General features: G+C 65.6%; 1 protein-coding gene across 2 annotated transcripts; it reads left to right on the top strand.

Annotated features, from left to right (window-relative positions):
- Nucleotides 1-454: 454 nt before the first annotated feature.
- Nucleotides 455-11781, top strand: LOC128915185 (phosphatidylinositol 3,4,5-trisphosphate 5-phosphatase 2-like). Of its 2 annotated transcripts, none has more exons than XM_054215223.1 (28): nucleotides 455-664; nucleotides 847-1300; nucleotides 2526-2589; nucleotides 3365-3503; nucleotides 3588-3738; nucleotides 3865-4005; nucleotides 4136-4223; nucleotides 4605-4691; nucleotides 4988-5095; nucleotides 5186-5300; nucleotides 5494-5600; nucleotides 5810-5912; nucleotides 6328-6524; nucleotides 6857-6974; nucleotides 7088-7184; nucleotides 7364-7502; nucleotides 7616-7715; nucleotides 8075-8163; nucleotides 8412-8493; nucleotides 8596-8685; nucleotides 8787-8903; nucleotides 8990-9078; nucleotides 9288-9375; nucleotides 9612-9767; nucleotides 9867-9948; nucleotides 10027-10546; nucleotides 10828-11048; nucleotides 11247-11781. In XM_054215223.1, exons 2-28 carry the CDS (start codon nucleotides 1164-1166, stop codon nucleotides 11281-11283), a joined length of 3462 nt encoding a protein of 1153 aa, XP_054071198.1. In that variant the 5' UTR covers nucleotides 455-664; nucleotides 847-1163; the 3' UTR covers nucleotides 11284-11781. The 2 variants fall into 2 exon arrangements, with proteins under 2 accessions (XP_054071198.1, XP_054071196.1); XM_054215221.1 differs by having other exon boundaries at nucleotides 4136-4265.
- Nucleotides 11782-12673: the final 892 nt, after the last annotated feature.

Genomic DNA, 12673 nt, shown 5'->3' with positions numbered 1-12673 from the left:
TCCTATGGTCAAGTTTGTGCCCGTTACCTCTTGTCCTGTCCCTGGGCACCACTGAAAAGAGCCTGGCCCCATCCTCCTGACACCCACCCTTGAAGTATTTATAAGCGTTGATAAGATCCCCCCTCAGCCGTCTTTTTTCCAGACTGAAGGGACCCAAATCCCTCAGCCTTTCTTCATAAGAGAGATGTTCCAGTCCCCTCATCATCTTGGTAGCCCTTTGCTGTCCCCTCTCCAGCAGTTCCCTGTCCTTCACCCTGCCGTGCTCAGCCCCGCATGGCCGCAGGCTTCCCCCTGTAGCGGGGCTGGAGTGGGAGGAGGAGCGAGGAGGCTGGTCCTGGCGTGGGGCGAGCAGAGCGCTGAGAAGGAGGAAGAGCTCGGCGGCTGCCGTGGTGCCGAGCGAGCGGCACGGGGCACCGAGCGGGTGGGCCTGGCCGGTGGGGCTGGGGAGCGGGGGCAGCGGGGTGGGTGCTGAGCCCGTACGGCCGCCCCGACGGGCAGCGTGTGCCGGGCAGGGCTGCCGGCGGCCCCCGTGGAAGGAAGCACAGGGCGGACGGTGCAGCATCGCAGCTCCGGTCCTGCTTGGCTGCACTCCGAAAGCTCCGCTCACTGCTCCCAGCACCCTGCAAGAGCCCACAGGAGCCCCACAGCGCATCTGCAAGGGACGGTGAGTGTGTCCGGCAAGGTCTGAGCCTCCGTGTGCCACCAGGGTGCCAGCATGGCCTGTCCTTGCCACGCACCGGGGCAGGATGGTGGCCTCCGGGCTGGGGCGGGAGCATGGGGTGATTCCCCCTTGCAGGAAAGGTGCGATTGCTGATCTGCCCCTCTCTGCCCCCGTGCACCCCACAGGCTGGAACCCCCCGTGATGAGGAGCATCTGGACCCCCAGCCTCCCCCAGCTGCCCCCCCGATCCTGCTCCTGCTACGCTGCCTTGCCATGGGACACCCCGTTCCCATGAGCATCACCTGGGTGGCTGCACATCACCCTCTGGGACCTCCAGCCACCTGCTTGTTCGGGTACCAGGGGGCTGGTCCCCCCACGCCGCCCCCACCTTCACCTTCCCCAACCGACCCCATGGGCCAGCTGATGGCCAGCATCCGCTGCTGAGCCCCAATGCGGGGCTGGGACGGGGACACAGCGCAGCTGGTGTCCCACTGCTTTGGAGGATGGCGGCAGCAAGCTGGTACCACCGGGACATCAGCCGGGTGGTGGCGGAGGAGCTGCTGGCCAAGGCCGGGCGGGACGGCTGCTTCCTGGTGCGGGACAGCGAGTCGGTCTCGGGGGCGTATGCCCTCTGCCTCCTGTGAGTCACCTGTCTGGCTTCTGCTCATGTCTTCTCGCTCTTGTCCCTTGCCGGGGTCCCTCTGTCCCTCTCCCCACTCCGGGCTTCAGGCACAGCAATTCCTGGTACTGCCCCTCAGGCTGGTGCTGCCAAAACCTCGTTGAAAAGGCTTCTACAGGGATGCCGGCGGGGTGAGCGGGGTGCCAGGTCTTTAGCACAGGGGTTTTTGAGTGATCCCCGGGTCAGACCAGTGGAGAACCCCGTGTCCTTGGGAGCAGGCAGCCTGGGCCAGCAGCCCTGCCTGGCACTGGGGTTGCTGAAGGGAGAACCCGAAATCCAGGGCACGCTGAGCCATTTCGGGCTGCCCGCCATCCCGGCCCCGTGCGTGGGAGCGGGAGAGGCTGACTCGCATCGCACTCCCTCTGCGAACACAAACATCCCCTCTCCCTCCAACCCCCAACACGGCCGCATCCGGACTGCGACGCCTGCTGTTAACATCTCAGATGCCGGGACTTGGGGGGCCGCATCCCCCCCACACCTCGCCATCTCTGTGCCTGGGACCAGGCTCGCAGCCCCTGAGAGCGCTGCTGCGGGAGCTGCCTGCACCCTGCCTTGCTGCCTGCACCCGTCCTGCAGCCCAGCGACACGTCTGCAGCGGGGACCGCGTGGGGCGGCGCCTCGGCGGCTTTGGCGGGGTGCCACCCCCCTTTTCCCTGGGCTGGCCTGGCCCAGCGCACGGGACAAATTGCAAACACATGGTGCCGAGGGGCGCGGGGGGTGTGGGGCATGCCGGGGGCTCAGCCGGCAGCCGCCCCGGCTCTGCCAGCGTCCCAGCACCGAGTTGGAGGTCAGGCTGATGCCAGATGGGATGGCATGGGCAGGGGTGCTGTGGTGGCCTTGGAGGGAGTAGTCACAGTCACGGGGAGCACAGCGCCCGGCTCCAGCTGGCTGAAAACCCTCACTGCTGCATGAGGTGCTCCAGCGAACGCTGACGGGGACATGGCCGTGCCGTGGCTGCTGCAGGCAGGGTGCTGTTTGAAGGTGGCGCACCCTCCCCTGCAAATGGGTACAGACCCAGAGCCGAGGGTGATGCTTTTATTTCCAGAAATGAGAGCTCAGTTCCTCTCTCTGCACAGGGGATGGGGGTGTTTGCATCAGGGCTGGGTGCCAGGTACTCCCCAACGCTGCCACGTGCCCACGGTGTTGTGGGGGGCGCGATGGGGGATCCTCATCTGCTCTCTCCCAGGTTCCAGCGGCATGTCCACACCTACCGCATCCTCCCTGATGACGAGGGGCTGCTCTCCGTCCAGGTGGGTGCAGCGGCGGATGCCCAGAGGCTGAATGCTGCTGGGGTGCACTCCCTGCCCGGACTAATGCCACCAGGCGCCATGCCAGGGGGGTCACCGGCTACGAGCTGGGACGTGGGCAGGATGCAGGTGCGAAGGGGCTGGGGTGTCTGCCCTCCCCGGCGTGCCGGTGCTGTGAGCGAGCGGTGCGGTTTGGTTTTTGCATGAGCTGCCTGCAACGCCCGGCACGACAGGATGCGAGCGCTTTGCAGCCACCCCTTCGTCACGGGGCCGCCTGGGAAGGCTGCCTCCCTGACAGCCCCATGGCTGCCACCAGCCCACCGGGGGTGGCACAGCAAAATGCTTGTCCCCTTCCTGCCACCATCCCCTGCCCCAGCCTGGCCACGCAGCCCCGATCCCTGCAACATCTGTCCCTGTGCTGTCTGTCCTGGCCACCGGCTTAGCCTCACTTCCCCTCTTTGGTGTCACTTCACATTTCTCCTGGTACCCAGCTCCTTCTGACACCCTAAAAAAAGCATCCTGAGGGTCCCTAGGGAGCATCCCCATCTGATGCTCGAGGCACATGTCTCCGCACTCCTCTCCTCACTCTGCTGCTCTGCCAGGGGCTGGGGTGAGCTCAGCATCCAGCTGGCACTTAAAGCTCGCCATGACCACATTTTGGGAGACAGTCCTGCCCGACACGGCAGGCTGGTCCGCAGCCTGGTGGGGGTCTGCCCCTGCACGTGGAGCCGGTGGAGGCAGGTACGTGATGGCATTCCCGCCCTCTCTGACTCCCCAGACCATCCAGGGCATCCAGGCCAAGTGTTTCCGCACCCTCCCCGACCTGATCGGCGCCTACCAGCAGCCCAACAACGGGCTGGTGACGCCCCTGCTCTACCCCGTGCACCGGGCCAGGCAGGCGGCCGACGAGGACTCAGGTGAGCTGGCGAGGGGGCGGCGGGGCCGCGTGGGGCTGCGAGTGGGAAGGGGGTCCCACTGAGCTGGCTGTCCCCTGCCCGCAGACGGGGAGGACGGCCGAGGCAGTGGGCACACGGCGAGCGCGGTCCCGACCTGGGGAGCCGGGACGGGCGCGTGGCTCAGCGCTCCCATCGCCGGCCGGACCCACATCTCGCAGCAGCTGCACCAGAGGCTGCAGGAGCAGGTCCACAGCAGGTAACGCGCCCCTGCCCACCCCAGGGTGACGGAGGCGATGGGGTGGGCACGGCCACCCCTCTCTGGAGATGGTGGCTTGCCCCAGGGGAAGGAGATCTTTCCAAAGATGCCCACCTGCCCTCGCAGCCCGGCCAGCGACTTCATGGGCTTCATGGCCGAGTACCTGAACCACCACCTGCAGCTGGACCTGGAGGCTCTGCGCCATGGGCACCCGCAGCTGCGCCATCTCAGCACCGCGCTCGTCACTGCCTGCCGGGCGCTGCACAGGTGAGTGGCCCAGGGGGGCCACCCCCTGGGGCCACCCACCTTGTTCCCATCCCCTTCGTGGTGGCCGAACATCACCACCGAGGCTTGGAAGATGCCTGTGCTGGCTCTCACCTGCTCCTCTCCTCTGCAGTGAGATTGACTTCACGCTGGCGGGACTGGAGACACTGGCCAGGGTGTTTGACCCCCCCGCGTCCCCTTGCAGCCCGGCCAGGGAGCAGGTGAGCCCCTCTCGGGCCACCACAGCCCCCAGTTGCCTGCAGGTGCCTTATTGCATGTGGCCAGGGGCAGCTGGTCTGCAGGGGAGGGGGTCAGAGTGATTTTGGTGCCTGTTGGCACCCAAAGGTGCCGCACGCCCCGTGGCACTGCTGGTGGTCCCCGGGTGGTGTGTGTGCCGGGTTCCTGCAGCTGCCAGGGGGCACCTGGCTCCCTGTGGGCTGGGGACAAGCAGGGACTCATTTCTGTGCCCACTCCAGGACGTGGTAGGGGGAGAAGCTGCATCCCCTGACACACCCCGGGGATCCCCCTGTCTCGGAGCGCAGCTCGGACCTGCCGGGAGGAATCCACTCATTACCCCCAAAAATGTCCATCCTTCCCCTCAGGGCCTCCTCACCAGCGATCCAGACCTTGAGCTGCTCCTCAACAAGATATCTACTGTCAACCATCTCCTCTCTTCGCTGGAGAAGAAGGTGCCTACACCCCCACACCAGCTCCCCGTGACACCAGGCTGGGGAAGCCCAGCTGGGTGCAGGGGGACCATGGCCACTGTGAATGGCAGCCGCTGCCTGGTTCCACTGGCACCCTGGGCTGGGGAACCTCACTCTGCTCCAGCAAACCCCTCACCTAAATTAAACCCTCCAGCAAAGCAAGCTACGGGGGGTGGCACAGCCCCGGGATGCCCCCTGGGGCAGGACGGGCTGGCGCAGGGTGCCCAGGGCTCCCAGTCAGCCCAGTCCCCCCAGACCAGTGCCCGTCTCTCTGGCAGGTGCTGAAGTCGCTGCAGGAGACGGTGTCGAGACACAACCTGGCGCTGCCCTGCGTGGCAGCGGCCCCCCCGCCGACCGCCAAGCCCCTGGCCGTGCAGAGCTTCGAGGTGAGGGCGGGGGGCACAGAGGGTCCCTGGTGTCACTGCTCGGGCAGGGCAGGCACGGGCCCAACCCGGGAACCGCGTCCCCATCTGCAGGTGAAGGTGGGCAAGCTGCAGCGGGCGGCCCTGACGGTGGACGTGGAGTCGGGCACGGTGGCCATCACCAAGAAGGGCAGCGGGTCCCCGGAGGAGACCATCCCGCAGGACAAAAGTAAGGGGCTGCTGACCACCTCGCCGGCTGCCGACGTGGTGCCGCAGGGCTGTGGGATTCCCTGGCACAGGCCTGATGCCAGGGTGATGGACTGCAGACCCGGTTGCACCCTGAGCCCCCATCCCACTCTGCCTGCTGGCCCCCACGGCAGGAGGTGGGTACCACTATTACCCCCCTCATGCCCGGCATTCAGTCCTGCAGCTGATCAAATACCAGAGCGTGCAGAGCAAGGTGAGGCTGGTGTATGACCGGGAGCCGCAGAGGAGCCTGAGCAGAGACTTTGTCTTCCCCAATGCACGGGTAAGCGGCACTGGGAGTCCGGGGGCAATACAGAGCCGTTACGTAGGGATGAAGCAAATGGATGGTCTCGGGGTTCAGACCAGCCCTGCAAGCTGGTTCCTATGCGTGGAGGTGATGTCCCCCTGATCCAGCTGCCACTGGCACCTTCTGGGATGCTGTGGCTCCCAGCTCCCCTTTGGGGACCCTAAGACACCCGTATCATCCTGCAGAAGCGAGAGGCCTTTTGCCAGCTGCTGCAGCTGATGAAGATCCAGCACTCCAACCTGGATGAGCCTGACCTCATCTCGGTCTATGTTGGGACATGGAACATGGGTAAGGGGCTAGGATGGGACCATGTTGTCCTGGGAGGCTGTCACAGCTTGTTGTGAGCCCAGGTGGGTTTTGGGAGGCGAAGGAGCTGCCCCAGGAAAGCTGAGGTCCAAGCTGGTCCTCAGTGGGAGCAGGAGGCTGAAGACTCTGACCTGGCCACTTCTGGGTTTGTCCGTCCCATCGGGATCCACTCACCTGGTGGCTGCCAGGGAAACAGAGACGCTGGGGTACTGGGAGGGTTTTGGGTGGTAGCAGTAAATCCCAGCCCCAGTCTGGGATGTGGGTGGGTAGACCATGATACTTCCCATCCCCAGCAGCTCCTGGAGATGCGCAGGGTGTGAGGGCGGAGAGGGGCTCAAGGAGCCTGGAATCAGCCCTGTGTTGTCCCCTCTGGTGACCTGCTGTCCCCTGCCCGCAGGCAGCACCCCACCACCCCGCTCCCTTGCCTCCTGGCTGACCTCAAGGGGCTTGGGGCGCACGCAGGACGAGACCACCGCCTGCATCCCCCACGACATCTACGTTATCGGCACCCAGGAGAACTCCCTGGGTGACCGCGAGTGGGTCGAGTTCCTCCGCGCATCTCTGAAGACCCTGATGGCCATCGACTACCGCGTGGTAATGGCGGGGTGCAGCCTGGACCCCTCCGGCTGTGTCTGGGGGGGCACCCTGTGCTAGGCAAGCTAAAGCCATTCCTCGGCAGTCTCAAGGAGCTGGTTACCAGTAGCCGTTGCCCCAGGGCTCTTACCCCCAAACGCAGGGTCCTCTCCCACCCCAAACGCAGCCCAGGGAACCTCCTATGCCCAGTGGACCCCATGCAGGGAGTGCCCTCCCCAGGAGCCACCTTTGAGGGATGGGTTGGCTCACCTTGCTTCTTCTCTGTCCCCACCGCCCTCAGCCATGGGGTGATGTGGGGGGAGCAGGCAGGCTCACCCCCCGCCCCCCGGCAGGTCGCCCTGCAATGCCTCTGGAGCATCAAGATCGTGGTGCTGGTGAAGCCCGAGCACGAACGGCGCATCAGCCACGTCCACACCTCCAGCGTGAAAACCGGGATCGCCAACACGCTGGGTAGGGATGGGGACGGGGTGGAGGGGATGCCCCAGAGCGAGGGGGCAGCCTGGGGGCCATCTCAGGACCTCCGAGACCCACCCCAGAGCTCAGTGCCCAGCACATCCCTGCAGGGAACAAGGGAGCTGTGGGCGTCTCCTTCCTCTTCAATGGGACCTCCTTTGGTTTCATCAACTGCCACCTGGCCTCTGGCAGTGAGAAGACCCACAGGTGATGGAGGGATGTGGGGGGGTGGGTCTGCCCCTGGGCAGGCAGGTGTCTCAAGGGGCTGGAGGAGCCCCAGGGGCTCTGGGGTTGTCCATGTCCCCCTCCTGTCCCCACCTGGCAGGGGCAGGATGAGGTTGAGGTGTCCTGGGGAGGTTCATGCGGTGCTGCTGTCCCCTCTGCAGGCGTAACCAGAACTACAGTGACATCCTGCGCTCCCTGGTTCTGGGTGACAAGCGGCTCAGCGCCTTCGACCTCACCCTGCGCTTCACCCACCTCTTCTGGTTCGGGGACCTCAACTACCGCCTGGACATGGATGTGCAGGTGGGACCCTGCAGGCACCACGGCTGGGGATGGTGGCACGCTGGCGATGGCACCAGTGCAGCCGCAGGGGTGAGAAGAGCCAGGGCTCACCACACCATCCTCCCCCGGCGCAGGACATCCTTGCCCACGTAACCAAGAAGGAGTTTGAAACCCTCCTGGCTGTTGACCAGCTCAACCTGGAGCGGGAGAAGAACAAGGTGTTCCTGCGATTCAGTGAGTGTCGGGGCAGAGGGAAGGGCTCCCCCACCAAGGGGGGTGGCTGGGCGGATGCCTGCCCCTGCGCTTGTCCCTGCGTCCCGCTCCCTGTGCCACCTCCGGCACGCTGCGGTGCCCTGTCCCAGGATGCTGAAATCCTCGGGGACCTTGATGTGCACCACGCAAAATGCCTGGGCTCTGTGTCCTGAGAGCGTGCAAGCACAGGGACAGTCACAGCCTGTCCCTGCAGGGCTGCCTGGGGTGTGAGTCCTGGATGGGGACCATGACACCCCGTGGGGACTCTCCTCAGCTGGTTGCAGCTAGGGGGACAGGCAGGGACGTTGGACCCCATGCCATCTCCGTGTCTTGGTTCCCAGGTGAGGGTGACATCTCCTTCCCGCCCACATACCGGTACGAGCGGGGCTCCCGGGACAGCTACATGTGGCAGAAGTTCAAGCCCACGGGGGTGAGTTCCTGGAGCCTCCTGCTGAGCCGCAGGACATCACCGGGGTACAGGGACACCAGGCTGGGATGGTGCCGGGGGAAGCTGTGCGCTGGTGCTCAGCCTCCATGCCTCTGCCAGCTTGTTCCCCCCGCCCAGTGTGGGTCTGGCCAGGAGGTAGCTCACTTTTTGGGGTGCTGGGGTGCTTTTCTGGGCTGGGGGAGAGCCAGACCCGAGGGGGCACTGAAGCCAGATGCTTTCTCCATTTTTAGGTGAGGATCAATGTCCCCTCCTGGTGTGACCGCATCCTGTGGAAGTCACACCCAGAGACCCATGTAGTCTGTAAATCCTATGGTGAGTGAGACCCCAGGGCTGGGGGGAGCCCGGCATGGCCAGCACTGCCTGGGACCCCACGGCTCGGGGCCTGTCACCCAGCTGCCCCCTCCCGCCATCCAGGCTGCACCGATGACATCGTGACCAGCGACCACTCGCCCGTCTTTGCCACCTTCGAGGTGGGAGTAACGTCGCAGTTTGTGCCCAAGAAGGGTAAGGGGTTGGGGTCTGTCACCTCCTGTGCCCAGTTTGGGGTAAGCCCTGGCTGCGGGTGCTCGGCCGGCGCACGCCGACCTGCCGGTACCTGCCTGCAGCCCCCGGATCCGACCCCGAGCCCCTGGCCTGCATCGAGTGGGAGAGCATCGAGGTGATCGTGAAAACCGCCAGCCGCAGCAAGTGCTACATCGAGTTTCACTCGTACTGCCTGGAGGGTGAGGTGGCCCCTGGGTGCCGGGGGTGTGCCGCGGGGGAGACCTGGCCCCCGCTGGAGCTGTGTCCCCTTCTCTCCCCCCGTCAGAAGCCCAGCGGAGTGGGGAGAACACCTCCCAGAGCTGCGACATCCCCGGCTTCCTCAAGTTGGCCTGGTCCGCAAAGAGTCTGCCTATGGTATGCACTGGGTAGGGGGGGGGACAAACACTGGCCCCCCCAGCCCTTGAGCATCCTCCTCCTTCCTCTTCCCCATCCGTCCCGCTGGCTCTGTACCCTGAACCCCAAGGGGTGCCAGGGGGCTGTCACCGTCCCCCCCAGGACAGAGCCACCCCAGTGCCACCCTGCCCTGCAGCAGCCCCCCCGAGTACCCCTCTCTCCATGTGCAGCTGCACCCCATCCTGCCGGACCTGGAGTACCTGGGGGACCAGCACCTGCTCCTCAGCATCAAGGGGGTGGAGAGCTGCGAGTCCTACGGTGCGTGCGGGATGGTGGCCTGGGGGCCACTGTGGTGGCATGGGGGGATGCCAAGCGTATCCCCAGCAGGGCACAGGTAACAGCCTGCTGGGTGTAAGGTTTTGCAGCTAGAGCTTGGCAGGAGGGACCCTGGCACCCACCCGCCTCCAGGGTGCTGCTGCATACGAGGGTCTCGCCTGCCCCCCAAGCTGCATGGGGTGGTAGGGGGGTAACGCAGGTGTGCGCTGTGCCTGCAGGCGAGTGCTGCATCGCCATGAAGTCGATGATCGGCAGCATGGCCCAGCAGTTTGAGACCTTTCTCTTCCACCGCGGCGAGGAGACGGGCTCCATGCGCGGCTGGATGAAGGTCCGGGTCCCCAAGGACAGGCGCAGCACCCGCGAGAGGCTCTACGGTAATGGGGCTGTGTGACAGCCCCCTCGCCCTGGGGCCACACTCAGGCACGGCGTGGCTGTGCCCAGTGGGGAGAGATCGAACCACGGTGCCTTTACAGAGTGGATCAGCTTTGAAGAGGACGACGCCGAGCCGGCAGCAGATGCCCCGACGTGCCCCAAGCCACCCCTGCAGCGCCTCAGGTATCCCAGCCAGGCTCTGCGCCTCCATGACCCCTGACCGTGGGGTGATGCTGAGCCCTCGCCCACCTTGCTTTGCAGGAGCCGGCCCCGCAGCCTTCCGGAGGCAGCCGCTGGCTACACCAACCCAGCCTACTTCATCTTCGAGGGGGTCCCCAATGTGTGGGTGCCAGCCCCCGGTGCCAGCGAAGCCCACGACAAGCAGATGGAGAGCCCAGCCAGGGGCCAGCAGTGCCAGAGCCCCCCTGGGCCACGAATCCCTTCGCCATCAGAGGAAGAGCGATGGGGCGGCCGGCATCTCTGTGTGCCAGGGGGGCTGTCCCATGGACACCCACGCAGCCCCCCTGGTGTGGGCTGGCAGAAGAGACCCAAATCGGCCGTCCTGGTGAGGGACACACCAGGGCTGGGCGACTGCTCGCTGACAGCGCTGCACATGGCCACCTGCCTGAGCCAGCTGGACTGGGCGTCCTCTGAACACGGAGGGGACAGCCAGAAGACCCTGCTGCGCCAGACCCACAGCACCCTGAAGCCGCCCCCACGGCCCTGCCGGGAGGTGCCGAGGTGCACGCCGGATACTCGCCAGCACGGCCACCTAGGAGAGGTACCGCTGTGGTCTCCGTGGGGATCTGGAGCTCAGCTGAGGGATTTGGGGAGCTCAAGGAATGGGGGACCTGCTTTTGGCTGTGGGGCCACCAGCAGATGTGAGGTCCCATCCCCGTGGCAGTGCTCTGCCTGGTGAAGCCACCACGGCACAGGCAGTGGGATACAGTGGGAAGGGGAGGAGCAGCAATGTGCCTGGTTCATGCGGGGTGAGGACGTGAAGGCGGGGACGTCGTGGTCCCGGTGTGACGCTGCTGGTGTGTGTCCTTGTTCTTTCCCCAGTGGCCCTGCAACAGGGAGGAGTGGTCCGGTGGCGTTGGCAGGTGCCTGGGTCACCTTGGCTTGCAGCAGGACAAGGAAAGGCTGCAGGAACATGGCTGGAACCACTTGGACTCCTACAGGTACCCCCAGGCACTGGAGATTGGAAAGGGGGGCACTGTGCGAGCCAGCTCCTGTGGCCCTGGGGTCCCTGGCAGAGCCCCACACCCCGGGGGGGAGGAGAGGTGAGCCTTGGGGTAGGGATGCAGCAGGGCAGGGGCAGGAGGATGCCAAGTCCCCACATCTGCATGGATGCCCCAGGGCCATGCAGGCTCCCTGCTCCCTCTCGGTGGCTCCCCTTGCCCTTGCTCCCCCGTGCACAGAGGTGTCACAGAGCGGGACCTGCTGGAGGCTGTGGGGTGCTCAGCCCAACCCCTCCCCAGCTTGGCCATGGCAAGCTCGGTGAGGCCACCGCGGTGAGCCTGCCACGGAGACCCGACCTCGGACCCAGCACCTAGAGCACCAATCCTCACCCCAGCACCCACGTGTGCTCTCCTCTGTGGAGCTCCTGCGGCAGACAGAGAGCAGCCGAGGAGGACGGGGCAGGCAGGCACCCAGGGCTGGACCTATTGGCCATGTTCCCAACTTGTCTGGCCTCACCAGCAAGCAGTTGGAAAGTCTCAGGCAGTTCCTGTGGCCATCGGGATGGACGCTTTCCAGGTCTCGCTGCCTGTCTCCGTCCTCCCTCCCCAAAGCCATGGAAGGACCATGCTGAGCCCCACCAGCAAGGAGGGATGGGGGACACGGGAGATGTTCAGGCCACTTGGAAAGTGAGGACCTCTGGGTGCTTTGGACCTCGAGGCTCAGCCTCTTCAGGCAGCTGACTTGCAGCCTGCAAGGGCACAGCGGTATCTGTGGCCAGCCCAGCCCTGTGGATCCTCGTACCTTCGGCCTCGGCAGCTGCTCCCTCCTCGCTGGGCTCTGCCCTGGTCAGACAGAGTTCCCAGAGGACTTCTCCTACAGCAGCCGCTCCTGAGGCTGAAGCTCCATTCCCTTACGAGATGCCCCTTGCTGTCTCCATCCAGAATAAAGTCTCAGGGACACTGGGGGTGCGTGTGTGCGATGCCTGGCTCTGTGCAGGAGCAAGGAGGGAGTGTGCTGTGCCGTGCCGTGCCATGCCATGCCGAGCCGTGCCGAGCCGAGCCAGGCAAGCTTTGGGGGGGAGAGCGCTGGTTCCCAGTGCCTCGGCTGCTCCAGGAGCATTGCCCCCAGCCTTCCCCCTGTTTAATCGGGAACATGCAAACCCTGACCCTCGAGGCTGCCCTTGCCGATGTCCCGTGTGGCTCCCGCACAGGGCTGGGCTGGCTCTGTCCTCGGCAGATGCTTGCGGTGGCACGGGTCCCCTCCGAAGACGCCGGCTCTGCCTGCTCAGCCCTGCCACCCACAGTCCCCTGTGCTGTCCCTCTCTAGCCAAACATCCCCTTGCTGCCACCGTACTGCCCCCCGCTCTCGTCCGCGGTCTCCCACATCTCAAGGTGCGCCCGTTTGCCCCCCGGCGCTCCCCGATCATCACAACGCTGACATGTTTGCACAGCACCCACCCTCCGCCCACCCGGGCGCTCGCAAAGGAGTTAAATCCCCTGGACCAGGCACAGCTCTGCATTCGGTGGGGGGACGCACTCCCCCCCAAACACAGCACTCAGCAGGGCCCTAACTGCTGCGACACACGCAGTGGCCCCCGTTTTGGGGACACTATGCCCAGGCTGGCCTCAAGGTGGCAGTGGCCACCTTTGTCCCCAGGATTGCCCCGCAGAGCTGGGGTGCCAGCAGGGCAGCACCCCGGGGTGGGGGCACTGCCGGGACCCGCACG

This window comes from Rissa tridactyla, chromosome 9 (genome assembly GCF_028500815.1).
Source record: "Rissa tridactyla isolate bRisTri1 chromosome 9, bRisTri1.patW.cur.20221130, whole genome shotgun sequence".
In the NCBI taxonomy this organism is placed as follows: domain Eukaryota; kingdom Metazoa; phylum Chordata; class Aves; order Charadriiformes; family Laridae; genus Rissa; species Rissa tridactyla.
This window is presented reverse-complemented; position numbering and strand designations above follow the sequence as displayed.